General features: G+C 62.4%; 1 protein-coding gene across 2 annotated transcripts in view; it reads right to left on the bottom strand.

Moving 5' to 3' along the window:
• The window catches only part of PSD (pleckstrin and Sec7 domain containing), a 46512-nt gene that overhangs the window by 20196 nt on the left and 13042 nt on the right, over nucleotides 1-13274 (bottom strand). For both annotated transcript variants that reach the window (XM_075422762.1, XM_075422764.1), the window contains 2 exons: nucleotides 12365-12821; nucleotides 6944-7387 (listed from right to left, as the gene is read on the bottom strand). In XM_075422762.1, the coding sequence (XP_075278877.1) occupies nucleotides 6944-7387; nucleotides 12365-12821 (901 nt within the window). The remainder of the gene's footprint in view (nucleotides 1-6943; nucleotides 7388-12364; nucleotides 12822-13274) is intronic.

Below are 13274 nucleotides of genomic sequence, written 5' to 3'. Positions count from 1 at the left end.
ACTGGCACCTGCCAGCCATGGGTTGTGGTGACTGCATTTTTAGCTAAAACTCTACCTGCTGCCACAGGGGCTCAGGCACTGTCCCCTTCCCAGCTCAGCAGCTCCAAAGCTGCTTTTCCAGCCACAGGCTGAGCTACAAAACTCAGAGCCGTCCGTCCAGCTCTCCCCATGTTCCAGCCGCACCTCCGGAGCAAGCGGCTGCCCAGTCACCCTCTGAAGGCCTTTCCAGTCTTCTCAACCACCATCACTAAAAACTCCCGGTACCCTCTGGACCTTGCCTGCCCCGCCTGAGATTTGCCCTCCCTCACATGGCCAGTTCCTGGAGCCTCTGGGGGCCCACCTAGAGCTCCAAGTCTCCTTCCAGGACCTCTCTTCCCAATCTGCGGTCCTCAGCTTTCCTACCTCGCACCGAGCATCCAGGCACTGGGCCACTTACAAAACCTCTCTTGTCCTCCAACACCTGTATCTCCTGCCGGCTCCCAACCCATGGCTGCAATGCTTGCCTCGCTTCTTGCAGTGGGCATGCAGGGATCACAGCCTGGGTCGCAAAGCAGCTCTACCGGTGGGATCCAATGTCCCCTCCCTCACCAAGTCCCCGTACTGATTTGGGGCTTTACATCAGCAAAGCATAACCTTGCTCTCAGGATGCGGCACTACGCAGCCATGCCATGGAACGGGTTTTTCTTCTCATGCTCCAGCCATTCTCATGCTGTTAAACACAGACCTCGCCAGGCTGGGCATGCCCCTTCCATGGCACCTTTCTGCCACCACTCAAAGCCCCAGCTGGTCTGGGGAACATGCAGCTTAGGGAGAGAAAACCAAGAGCCCCGTCCTCCAGCAAATGCAGAACAAAGCAGAGACGTGTCCACGTCCGAAGCAACTGAGGTGATGCTAATTTTCTTGCCGGTGAGCTAATGTCTCAGGGTGATTTTTTTTTTTTTTTAGTTCATTTTCTAAAGTGACATTTCAGTTTGGCTTGAAGAAACACTGAGATAATATTTTTTACATTAGATACATTTTTCAACTTGAGAACTGGCCCACACTTCAGGAATAAAAATCAAATTTGGTACTGTGCGAGTGTCCTCAGCGCGCCTGAAATGCGTCAAGCACTACCTCATCCCTGTCCCCGCTGCCCGCCCAGGACAGCCGCTGCCATCCCCGTGTCACCGGGAGCGCAGGTCCCCTGCCACCTCGCTGGACAGCCGGGCTCCCCAGCGCCCGTGTCGCAGCAGCAAGGCCCTTATGGGGGTCTCTGAGGAAGATCCAGCTCAGGATCAGCTCAGGGGCTCTTCGCCGACCGCCTCCTACCCCAACGCAGCATGGGGACCACGCTGTGCTCCCAGCCCTGGGGAGCTGCTGCCGGACCACAGTCCTGCTTGGGGCCACCGCACCACAGACACTCCATCTCTAGGACCAGATGTTTCTCCAGGGCCCAAACGTTCCTTCTCGGGGCCAAATGCTCCTTCCCTGGAACCAGACCCTCGTCTCGCCCCAGTATTCCTCCTCTGGCCGACGGCCCGGAGCCCAGCAGGAGAGACCACAGCACCTTCCCTGGCTGCGATGCAGCGTGTCGCTGCAGGAGCCCAGCGTCCTCTCCACCCTGCCACCACAAATCGGGCTCGCTCAGCACCGTGTTCTCTCCATGGCTGTCACCAACCAGGAGCAAACCTTCTCTCCCGGATGTGGGCAGCAATAAGGCACGAGCTCAGCAAAGCCTGCCCCGGAGGGCTGACCTGCTGATCTCCAGCTCCCGGCTGCCAGCAGGGATGTATCTGCACGGTGAGACCATCCCTGTGCTGGGTCTGCACGGTGAGACCCTCCCTGAGCTGGATCTGCACGGTGAGACCCTCCCTGAGCTGGGTCTGCACGGTGAGACCCTCCTTTGCACTGTGTCTGCATGGTGGGACCCTCCACACAGTATCTGCACGGTGGGACCCCCGCTGCACAGCAACTGCAGTCCGTGAGGGACACGTGCACGGGGCCCTCCATTCCTGGTGCCCCACACGCGTGGCCAGATGCCCGATGCGCCCGCCACGCGAGCCCAGCCTGCCCAGCACTGCTGCTGAGACTGCACCAGACCGGATCTCCAGCTGAGCTAAATAAACGCAGCTCCCTCCATCGGCCTCAGCGGAACGACTTTGATTTACGACAGCCAAGATCTGGGCTGGTTCGTTCCTCGCAGAACTGAAGTTAGGGCCGGGAGGACATCTGAAGGTCGGCCAACCAACCTCCAGCCGCCGGCGGGGCTGCTCCTGCTTTCTGGTCCAGCCTGGTCCTCAAACCACGCAGCCACAGCGGCACCACCAGCGGTACTGCTGCCAGCTCCAAGCAGGACTGAGCTTCGGGTGGCTGCGCCCATCCTCAGTCCTGCTTCTCTGCAGGCTTCCAGAGCCTCCCCCGCCGTGTCACCCCTCTCTGGGGATGCCTGCCCGTCCTCCATCGCCCCATCCCACCAGCCCCTCTCGGGGGGGGCACAGCCACTCCCGCAGAGGACAGGGGCTGACGCTGCAACCCCACCAAACAGTTTCTGGAGCCAGCCAAGAGCCTTCCAGTCCAGTGCTGACCTGCCGGGGGGAGGGTTGTCTTCTCCTTCAGAGACACAGATGCCGTGGGGTCAGCACAGCGAACCCTGGGTCTCTGGGACCCTCGGGCAAAGCCCAGCCTAGGGGCTCTGGGTCGGGCTGGAACGAACGCCTGACACGAGGGGCTGCATCCCACGGGGATGTGCCGCTGTGGGCAGCCCTGCCAGCCCTGGGACCCTGCCCGCTGCCCCCTCCTCCGTACCGTGGAGCGCCCGCCCCAGCCCCCCAGCACTGCCACCCCGACCTGTGCCCCAGCCTTCGTGGCTCGACAGGGAAATCCCTGGGGGAAAATCCCCTCCCCCCAGACTTCTGCCCCATCGCTTGCCATGCCACGGCGTGTGGGGAGAGCTCTTCACCCTGCTCCCCAGCCTCGCCCCCTCCTCTGCTCCCACCCCACACCGTCCCTCCCTCCCCTGTCTCCATCCTTGTCTCGCTGCCCTCCTTCCTCTGCTCAGCCTTTCCCCCACCCTCCCACATCACACTCCGAATCCACCCCACGGGGCCCCAAACCGGGCACAGCCCTCAGGGCATCGCCTCACCAGTTTGCCCAGTGCCAACTGGGAGCTCAGGCCAGCTGACAGACCCGTGCTGGCTTCGGGAAAGGGACAGGGGGATGCTCCCCAACCTCCCAGGCAGCCGCAGCTCCAGGGCCGAGCGCTCCCTCCCGCGAGGCTCCAGGCGTGCTGCCCATCGCTGGGGTGTCGGGCCCTTCCAGCCGGGCGGTTTGCAGCCCCACTTTTGCTGCTGCTCCTGCCGCCTGCCCTTCTGTCCGCCCCACCGCGGGCGATGCCCCCAGTCCTGCTCCCCGCAGAGCCTGCCGTGCTCTCATGGTCCTCACGGTCCTCTCATGGACCCCCCCATGCCATCCCCATGAGAGGTCCGCTGGCTCTGGAGCTGGGTGGCTGGGTTTTGGGGGTCTTGCACCCCCGGGGAGACGCCATTTGCTGGTTTCCATCCCCGCAGGGCTATCGCCCGTGACCCGCAGTGCCTGCCCCCGGGCCAGCAGCCCCGGGCTGCCCGCGCGTGGGGCTGCGGCAGGCGAGGCCACGCGCCGGGCTCCCGCTCTGCAGCGCGGCAAAGCCCAAGGATTGGTACCCACAGTTGCAAAGTCTGGCTGCCACGGCAGGAGTGACCTCCCCACAGCCCCCAGCGCTGCCCCAGGTCCCGCCCCACCAGCTCACCAGCACTGCATCTGCAGCACACCCAGGTCCAGACGCGCTGGCACTGGCCATCAGTCACTCCTCACGCCAAAGCCCTGCGGCTCGAGGTCACCTCTGCCAAGCCCGAGGCCGACAGCCAGCGAAGAGCACAGCCTGCACCACAGAGCCCCCCGCCCAGGGTCCCCAGGCCACCTGAGCTGGTGGCAGTCGGTCCTACTGCTTGTGACCGTCGGTGGTGGCAAGTCCCCTGCTCTGCCCCGCTGACACTGGTGATGCTGCGTTGTGATGGCTGCAGAGGTTCCTGAGCTCCTTCCCCCAGCAATTTCCATCAAAGATCCATCAAGGGGAGCGTCACAAGCATGCTCACCACCCGAGCAGACCAGCCCTTCCAGGCACCAGGAGCCACTGACTCCTGCTCACGGCGACCTTTGAGCAACCAGCCCAGACACTTCTTCTTCAAACTACTCGGGAAGCTTCAGCTTCACGGTCGGCTCCACTCGAGAGACTAGAAAGTTGGTAGCACCAGTGGTGGGGAAAGAGGAGCCTTCCCGCACCTCTCCCTTGCCAGAGAGCCCTGCGCCTGAGGACTGACCCGCAGATGATGGGCTGTCCCAGCCCCTCGTACTCCCCACACCTTCCCTCCTGCCCAGCCCAGCTCACGCCGGCAGTCCCAGTCTCCACTTCTCTCCACCACGCAAGATCCCAAGCACAGCTGCCTCCCTGCCCACCACTGCCCACGGGGCTGCGAGGGGAGGCTCGCTCCATGCCGGGGAGCGGCGAGCTGGGCTGCTGCCTGCCTGCTGCCTGCCAGACTCTGTTCAGGGGTGCCCAGCGACAGGACAAGGGGCAATGGGCACAAGCTGAAGCAGAGGAAGCTCCAGCTGAACATGAGGAAGAACTTCTTCCTTCTGAGGGTGACGGAGCCCTGGCCCAGGCTGCCCAGGGAGGCTGTGGAGTCTCCTTCTCTGGAGATATTCCAGCCCCACCTGGACGCGGTGCTGTGCAGCCTGCTCTGGGTGACCCTGCTTCGGCAGGGGGTTGGGCTGGGTGACCCACAGAGGGCCCTGCCAACCCCGAACATTCTGTGATTCTGTGATTCTGTGCCCACTGCCTGCCTGCAGCAGGACCCCGCCCCCCCAGGCCTCTCTTCTCACCCCCCTCCCCGTACCCCGTGCCAGGGCACCGGCTCGGGTGCCGCGGGGCAGCACGGCCGCTCTGAGCATCACCCGCAGCCCGGGAGCGGGGCGAGACACGAGGAGAGGGGCTGCGCAGGGACCCACTGATAACCGACGGAGTCGTCTCTGTTGGGGGGATCCTCGGGACTCCGCGTGCGTGCACGACGGAAGGCGAGGCTGGCGCTCACGCTGCTGTGGGAAGCCCAAGCCTCGGGGTCCCCAGCCCAGGGAGGGCAGCGGGGGCTGCAGCTGGGGTTCCCCCGCACCTCCCCGCCACCAAAGCGGAGGTACCCCTGCTTGCAAGGGCTGGAAGAGGAGAAGGCAAGAGGCTCAGCAAAGACCTGGGCAGTTTGGTGGGCACACAACACCCCCCATGGCCTGTGCCGCAGCCCAGCGCTGGGAGCCGAGGTAGGAGGGGAACACGGCACCACGGCATCCTCGGCGCTGCCAGCACGCTCTGCGCTCTGCTGGCTACAGACCAGTGGGGAAAATCCTCTGTTTAGCCACCTTATTGCCACTCCTGCTGCCAGCTGCACCTGTACCCTCCCGGTGCTGCCGCGGAGCGATGGCACCCCGTGCGTGCCACCGCAGACGCTGTCCTCCCGGTTTCTCCAAGCTGCTCTGCTTCAGTCCCTCGCCTTGGCGGAGGAAGAGGAGGGCAACTCTTCCTCCACTGCCCACGGCTGGGCACTGCCACCCTTCACTGCCTCGTGCCCCTCGGACATCACCAGCTCTACCACACAAACCTTTCCCGGCCACCACGTCCCTGGCTGCAGTGTCCCAGAGAAAAGGAAAGCCTAACCCGGCGCCTCTCTGCCCCAAAATGCCCTTTGCAGGGACCAGAGCCGATGCGAGACCCCACTCTTGACTGCAGACACCAGAGGGGACGCAGAGCTCAGATTCCCCACCCGGCCACCCCGAGCTGAGCCAACGAGGATGGCGCAGGTTGCCACCACAAGTGACACAGGTTTGGTCCGGAAAAGACCAAGCCCAAAAAAGTTCGGTGTGGAAAAGACCAAAGCTAGAAAGCGGATGAGGGATTCGGGAGGCTCCGGCATCGCACGGCAGGTCACTGGGACGGAGACCTTGCAAGGAGGCAATGCAAAGGGGAAGGTCAACGCTGGCACAGCTGAGGCACCAAGCTCTCTGAGAGCCGCCGGCTCTGCAGCTGAACCACTGGGCCAGACCTGCCATCCAGACCGGACCTGACCACACTCCAGACGAGCGTACCCTGGAAAAGGGAAAGGACATGGCCTGCCAACCTGCCACACCACAAGTGCTCCAGCCCAAGACCTTGCTGGAAGCAGGAGGAGTGCCGGAAGGCGGTGTCGCAGCCTGGACGTGTCTCACACAGGGACAGGCTGGAGGTGGTGGGGCTGAGCTCCTCTAGCCCACTCCACCAGAGACCTCCCCGGCTCCTGAGCCCGGGTGCCGGCAGGCTCGGAGCAACGTACAGGGAGCCTGCAGCGGGCTGTGCTCATCTCTGCCCTCCATCTCCCAACATACACAAGGCTGAGGAGGTTCAGGAGGCCGGGGCAACAGGTACGAGACCATGGGACTCCTGCCCTCAAGAGCCAGGAGGCTGCTGCTCCGACGGCGAGGGACGCCGCAGTAGCAGGAAGCCTGGGCTTCCAGGACGGAAAGGCTGTTGAATTTCTACTGGTACTCGACTTCTGACTGGCCACCTCGGATGGCTGACTGTCCCGCAGTGGGAACCACCGCGGCATCGAAGTCCTGGGACTCCCTGCTCGCTAGGCTGGAGCAAACCTCACAGCCCTCCAGCACCAACAAAGCTGGCACGGATGAAAACGGAGGTGTGCTCCCACCGACACGCCTTCCGCAGCAGCACGGTGACCACTGGCCTGATCGGCCACTTCACAGGAGGTCCAGCACACCCAGCCCTGACCCGTCCCTTCTGCCCCAGCAACGCACGGGAGGCTCTGGCTGCAAAATGCACTGCACAGGGTTAGACCCCAGACTGAGCCCTGGTGGCCCAGCCGGGCGGCAAGCAACTTTGGTCACTCACCTCATGTTGGAGGCCAAGTGAGTGCCAAAGCTGTCCTCTGAGCAGCAAGGGCTGTGCCGAGCACCCTTCCTTCGCCTCCCCGGCTCCTCCTCCCTCTCTGTCCAGGGGGCATCTGTAGCCGAACTGGTCCCAGAGTCCGGCTCCAAGTGAGCCAGAGGAGCAAAGTTCTCCTCGATCAGCTTGGCGCTGTCTCGGATCTGTCCCTGTATTTCTGGGGTGAGGGTTGGGAGGTCAAAAGTGAAAAAGGTCCCGTGGGTGCGGGCTGGGGAGGAGAGGATGTCAATGGAGTCCAGGCTGGTGTAAGAAGTGCCTTTGGCTCGGTGGGACTCCACGATGCTCTCAAAATGCTTGCTGAAAGAGTCCATCCCATCCTTGGAGAGGCTGTGCCCCAGGAGGAAGGGCACTGGAGACTTGAGCATACCCTGTGTGTCTCGGTCCGTGATCCTAGAGGAAAAGAAAGTGAGAAGGACTGGTCACTGAGGAGCAAGGGATCAAAGCTCCAAAACAAAAGCCCACACGCTGCTCCAGAAGGAAACTGGGGAGGGCAGAAATCTCCTCCAAACATCTGTAGACCTCCAAGGAAGCGCCTCGCCTGCCCCATGGGACAAGGGACTGGGCTGGCCTCCCTCCAGACATATGCTTCTCCTTTAATGCACCACAGACTTTTGTTCCTTTAGTGGCTCATCCTCATAAGAAGCTTACGAGATGGCTACTGCTCCCAGCCACTCGACTCGAGCTTAGATCCAATAAAGGGCTCAAGCACCAGAAGCAGGATGTGGTTCAGCTCCATTTCCAACCAAACCTGGCAGTGGCTGAATTTTCCACCAGCCTTCAGAGCTCCTGGCACCCAGCAGGCTCCTCCCAGAGGTGCTCGGGATGGCACGACACCTTCCTCCAAGAAGGCAGCACCGTGCTCACCGAGCGCCATGCTCAGCACCCACCCGCAAGGTCCGCTGGCTGGTCCCCAGAGACACCCAGGACCCAGCACAAGGCGACGCGGAGCCCCGGGTCTCCCCAGGCAGCGCGGAGGGAGCCCCACACCCAGCTCTGGGCTCGGGGACCTGAGCTGGCCCATCTCCCGGCGGCCAGGCTCGGTCCGGGCTCATCACCTCGCCAGGGACCAGCCCTGCAGGAAGGCGCAGCCTGTCTCCAGCGCAGCCCTGGGTCCAGCACGGGAGCTCCTGAGCCCCGAGCGGTTTGTCCTGTGCATGAGGCACAGCCATGAAAGCGGCAGAAAAGCACTTGCTCTGCCACTCGCTCCTCTGATGAAAGGAGAGGGACTGCTCCAGCTTGTCCCAGCTCTTGCTACCTACAAACAGCCTCGCGCAGAGGGCTCGGAAGATGCCTTGCTGCTACAAGCACCAAACGATTTTCGTTCATTAGCCTTCACATTCTGCTCGAGAACCTCGCCCTGACGACTTCAGCAGGCCGGGAGCTGGCAGCCTGACCGCCCCGGCTGCCTTCCGGGCAGCGCAGTGAGGCTGGGCACGGGCGAGCACGGCAGCGCGGAGGCTGCCCTCGCCCACCCACCAGCCCTTCCCTGGCTGCGCAGCACCCCGCTCGCCATCGCCGCAGGGCACCCACGAGCAGCCACCTCTGGGGTGGGCTTCTGGTGAGGACAAGGTAGAAGAGAGCTCTTCAGCACCTGCAGATGAGCCTTACAGCTGCGAACGGGCATCCACCATCCTTGCCACCCAGCCGCATGCTACTAAAGCGAACTAACACTGCTGGCTTCATTTTGCACCTCGAATCCATGAGGAGGGCGAGCGGCTGTGCCGGGGAGGACAACGCCAGCGGACAGACGGGACCTTGTTCCCAGGACATGGAGCTGGGCTCGTTCTTGTGATCAAGCGCATTGCCACCAAGCCACCGAGAAAACACAGATGGTTTTGCCCACACCATCTGAGCTCTGGAAGCGATCTCTGCACCCCAAAATATCAAGCGCCAAGCCGTTCAGCTCCACAAGGACCTGCTCACGGCAGCACGGGCGCAACGCTGCCTGCGCACCCCACTCAGACCTAGATGCTCTGCCAGCCCCCACCACGCTGCCCAGTCACCCTGCACCCTGCTCCAGCCCCCCAGGAAGGGTCACCACACCGTCACCAAGCCAGAGGAACACATCTGGGAGGAGCAGAGGAGGGCAGGAGACACAGAGGCTGTAATCCAGCGTTTGTGCAAGGGTGATGGGCAGTGGGAAAGCAAATGGGCTTCCAGCCTGGAACTGGGCTTGGAGAGCTGGTGAGCCTTCCCTGGGAGAGGGCCAGGTGGGTACGGAGGGGAAGCAGACCCCAGAGCTGATGGCGTTGCGTGCTAGCACCAAATCCAGCAGCACATTGGGTGAAGGTCTGCCCAGGAGGACAAGGGTCCAAGCAATGGGCTTCGGCAGCTGCATCCGATGGCTGATGGAGGGGAAGGGGCTCGCAGAGCCGCACCACTCCTGGCAGGGGGGAGGAGAGGAGAAAAATCTCTCTCCTCAGGCCCTCAGCGGTTTTCTCTCTCTGCCAAGCACTCCTGTGAAGACCCCTGAGTGCCCCAGCCTTGCCCCGCTCCTCCTGCCTGCATGGGCATGGCAGGAGCTGTGTGGGGGTCCCAGCTCAGCCTGAAGAAGGGGAGGCTGCACAGCACCACCCAGCAGCCCCTTGCTTCATTTCTCTCACCCGGGCATCCCCTCTCCATCCCCATCAGCGGGAGCTGTGGGACGCGGCAGCATCACCCCGACCCACAGCTCCGTGGCCACGCCGGGCTCTGGGACGGAGGTTCAGCCTCACCGCAGCAGAGGCTTCCGCCCGCCGAGGCAGGCTAAGCCTAAGCTGAAGCATCTGATGAAATCAGGGCCGTAACCATCTTTTAACCCCCAACAAGTCTGGCCCAGCAGCTATTTTTCTCGGCCAAGCAGCCAGCACACAGGCTCCGGGAAGGGTCCCCAGGCAGCGGGTCCAAGGGCTCTCCCAGGCCAGGCTGCTCTGCTGGCAGGGAGAAGAGGGGTTTCTGCCCTGCCAGCCCCCCGTGCTCCCGGGGGGGCCAGGCACCCCTGCCTCCAGCTTAGCCAGCACGTCTGCCGATGCTCAGGGAGGACGGGAGCTGAGCCTGCTCTCACTGACAGGTCTTGGCTCTGCGGGACTAATGGGAATAAAGACAGTGAAGGCTTAGACTAGTCATTAGAGCCGGCAAATCTGGCTCTAAATATATTCAGTGAGCAGATTTGCTGGAAGAAGACACTGCTTCTTCTGTCGCTTTCCACGTCTCGTTTGATTTGGTGCTGGGTTTTTTTAGCCCAATGTCTGGCCGGCTGTTAGCACGCTCCCTTATTCCGGGAGGGCAAATCACCGAAGGAGATGCCCTTCGGCCAGAACAGGAAGGACAACAAGACAGTACTAAGCCAAAATCCCCCTCGCAGAGGGTGCTAAACCTCTAAGGCTAGATTTTCAAAGGGATTTACGCTCTAAATGCTGCAAATCAGCATCCAAAGGTGCTTCAGTAATTTTGTAGGGCTGGTCCTTCCCAGCTACCGGGCCAGGTCTGGGGTACAGCAGCTCCAGGGAGCCCGGGGGGCTTCTTAATCACCCCTGCATCACCCCTCCTGTGAGCAGGCACGGCAGAAAGCTTGAAGTAGAAAACATCAATACTGGTGACTGGCAAACAGGGAGGAGGACTGCAGCTGCAGAGCTCAGAAGCAGTGCGTAAGCAAAACCCAGGGCTGCGATGCAGGGACTAAGCAAGCTCGTGGTCTGGGGCTCAGGATTTTCAAGACGCTGCCCGCAGGGTCTGCACCTACCTGGGGAATACTCAGAGGGCTGCAAGGCAAAAAAACCCACTGGTCTACAAAGAAGCCGTATAAAATGGAGACGACACCGCTACCGACACACCAGTAATTGCATCGGGAGCACCGCCTTTAGAGGCAACAACGCGTTTAAGGATACACCCAAGCTTTCCAGCGCTGTCTGGGGAGCTACAGCAAGGTGTCTCAGAGGACAGAAAGCAGGCGTAGGCTTACAGCTCACAGCACTTGTAGTGGCCTAGCACACATCTGGGAATAAAATATCACCACGTGAGATAACTGTTGCTGTAACATGAAGGACTTGCTTGCAGTGATAATAACTTTACACCTTACTCAAAACTTCCATCGCTATTCATTTGGAAAAAAAAATGTATAAAAAATGGCTTATCTTCAGGTTTTCTCTAGCACCCAAAGTTTTTGGGGACAGGGCGGGTGGCAGGGAGGGCTGTATCCGTCCCCTCCACTAGAGACGCGAGGGCTGGACGAACTGGCAGGAGCCCAGCTCCCCTCGGGACGCACGCCTTCCCTCCCCATCCGCCCACCACCGCCGCGCTTCTCCTTCCCAGCGCAGGGACACCACTGGGGATTATATTTTCAGTCTCTTTTCCTCCCGCCGACATCAAAACCTCCCTCTTCCTCTTCTTCCACCTAAACGCACGGCCGGGGTGAGTGCGCGCTGCCAGGCAGCACCCCTGGCACCGCCCTGGCTTTGCACCTCCCTGGCAGGACCTCTCCCCACCCCTGCGGAGCACTTGTTGATGGTGCTGAGCCCCCTCATCTCACTCAAGACTCCTTGCCAAGACACACGTCGGGATGTGTCCTTGGCTGCTGCTGCCTGCAGTGGTGTTTCCCAGTCTCTGCCAAGGCCCTTCCCCTCCGGTGCTGTGGGGCTCCTGCCCCTCCCCCATGCCTCCTGGGGCAGGTTGGTGATGCCCGGCACTCCTCCTGGTCAAACCACCACTCCGGAGGACACTCCGTGGGCAGAGCCTCACGCTGACAGGCCAGAACGCCGTCTCCCATAGGTCCCAATCGCCAGCGCCCGGCACAGGGCAGATGGCAGCTGGGGTGGCTTTAGCTCCCTATGGGCGGGCAACCACATGACAACCTCAGTGTCACCCACGCCATCAGGCTCCCAGCACAGGGTGCTCTGCCACACAACACAACAAAAGGCTTCTCCCAGCCCAGCGCATCCCCCACTCTTTCCCAAACGCAGCCAACACCCGGTGAGGCCAAGCAGAGGGGACGGCTCCGGCAGCCGAAGCACGGCCATCTGCGGAGAGGAGGGCAGCCCGGCAGCGCCGGCCAGCACACGGCAGCTCCAGGACACAGCCTGGGCTCGGGCACCCCAACACAGTCACCCCAATGCCCGGCAGCACCGGGGCAGGACATCATTAACCCGGTGGGACTCACACCGGGAAGCCTCAGCTCAGCCGGGTGAGCTCCGGGGAGCAGGGAGAGCCCCTTCCCAGTCTCTCCCAGTCCCAGTAGGGTGATCCAGGACCCCGTCTGACCCCACCACTACAGTCTGCATGGAGCTACTGGGATTTTTGGCTCTCGCACCCTTTCGGCAGAGCCTGTTTGGCCACACAGGGGAAGATAAGGAGGGCGAGAGAAGCCTTTTGCCCTCACCCACGGAGCCTCACCTTTCCCTGTTCTCCTTCCTCGTCGCCTCAAACACATCATCGTCCTCGTCCCTGTCTGGCAGCCCATCCTTCGGGCTGCCGGTGCCCGGGGCGGGGGGCTCCTCCGGCGTGCTGTTCCTCCTGCCCGGTGTGCCCCCGAAGCTTGGGTTGCTCTCGGTGTCCTTCTGGCTCTCGATCGCCGAGTCCACCTCTTCCTTCTCAGCCAGGATGTCGTCGATGTTGGTTTCGCGGTAGCACCTCAGCGGCACGGTGTCCAGGTCTGTCTCGGAGTACTTCACCGTCCTCCTTATAATCCCAGTCTCGGAGGAGCCAGGCTTCTGGCCGGCCGGAGCTGCCATCTCAATCTCCACCTCCACGTGGCTCAGGCTGTGCTGGGGCCCCAGCGGCTCAGCAGGCAGCGGGTGGGTGGGCTTCGGGGGGGGCTCGGCCAGGGGAGCGGAGTCGGGGGCGCAGGAGCCTGCAAGGGACCCCCGAGTGCTCAGAGATGCGGGGAGCTGCTCCAGCGGCATTGCACCCCCCGAGAGCGGGGTCACGACAGGCGCCGGCGAGCGGGGAGGGGGGGCCGGATGAAAAAAGGGTGGGGAGGGGCAGAGAGGGGAGGGAGTGGGGTGCCAGCCCTGAACCCCAAAGCCCTTCTTAGGCGTTCAAAAACCATGTGGATGTGGCACTTGGGGACATGGTTTAGCAGGCGTGGTGGTGTTGGGGTGACGGTTTGGCTTGATGATCTCAGAGGTCTTGTCCAACCCTAACGATTCTGTGCAGAGGCAGCCGGGGGCTGGGGGCAGGGCTCTGGGTCACCCCTCTGCACAAGGCTTTGCACGGCTGCCGGGGACCCTGCGGTGAGGCTGGTGCGTGCGGGGTCCGGCCCCAGGAGGACGCGGACGGGCTGATTTCGGGGGGATCTCGGCTG

Source organism: Opisthocomus hoazin, chromosome 6, assembly GCF_030867145.1.
Source record: "Opisthocomus hoazin isolate bOpiHoa1 chromosome 6, bOpiHoa1.hap1, whole genome shotgun sequence".
NCBI lineage: Eukaryota > Metazoa > Chordata > Aves > Opisthocomiformes > Opisthocomidae > Opisthocomus > Opisthocomus hoazin.
The sequence above is the reverse complement of the archived record's forward strand: the minus strand, read 5'-3'. Positions and strand labels throughout refer to the sequence as shown.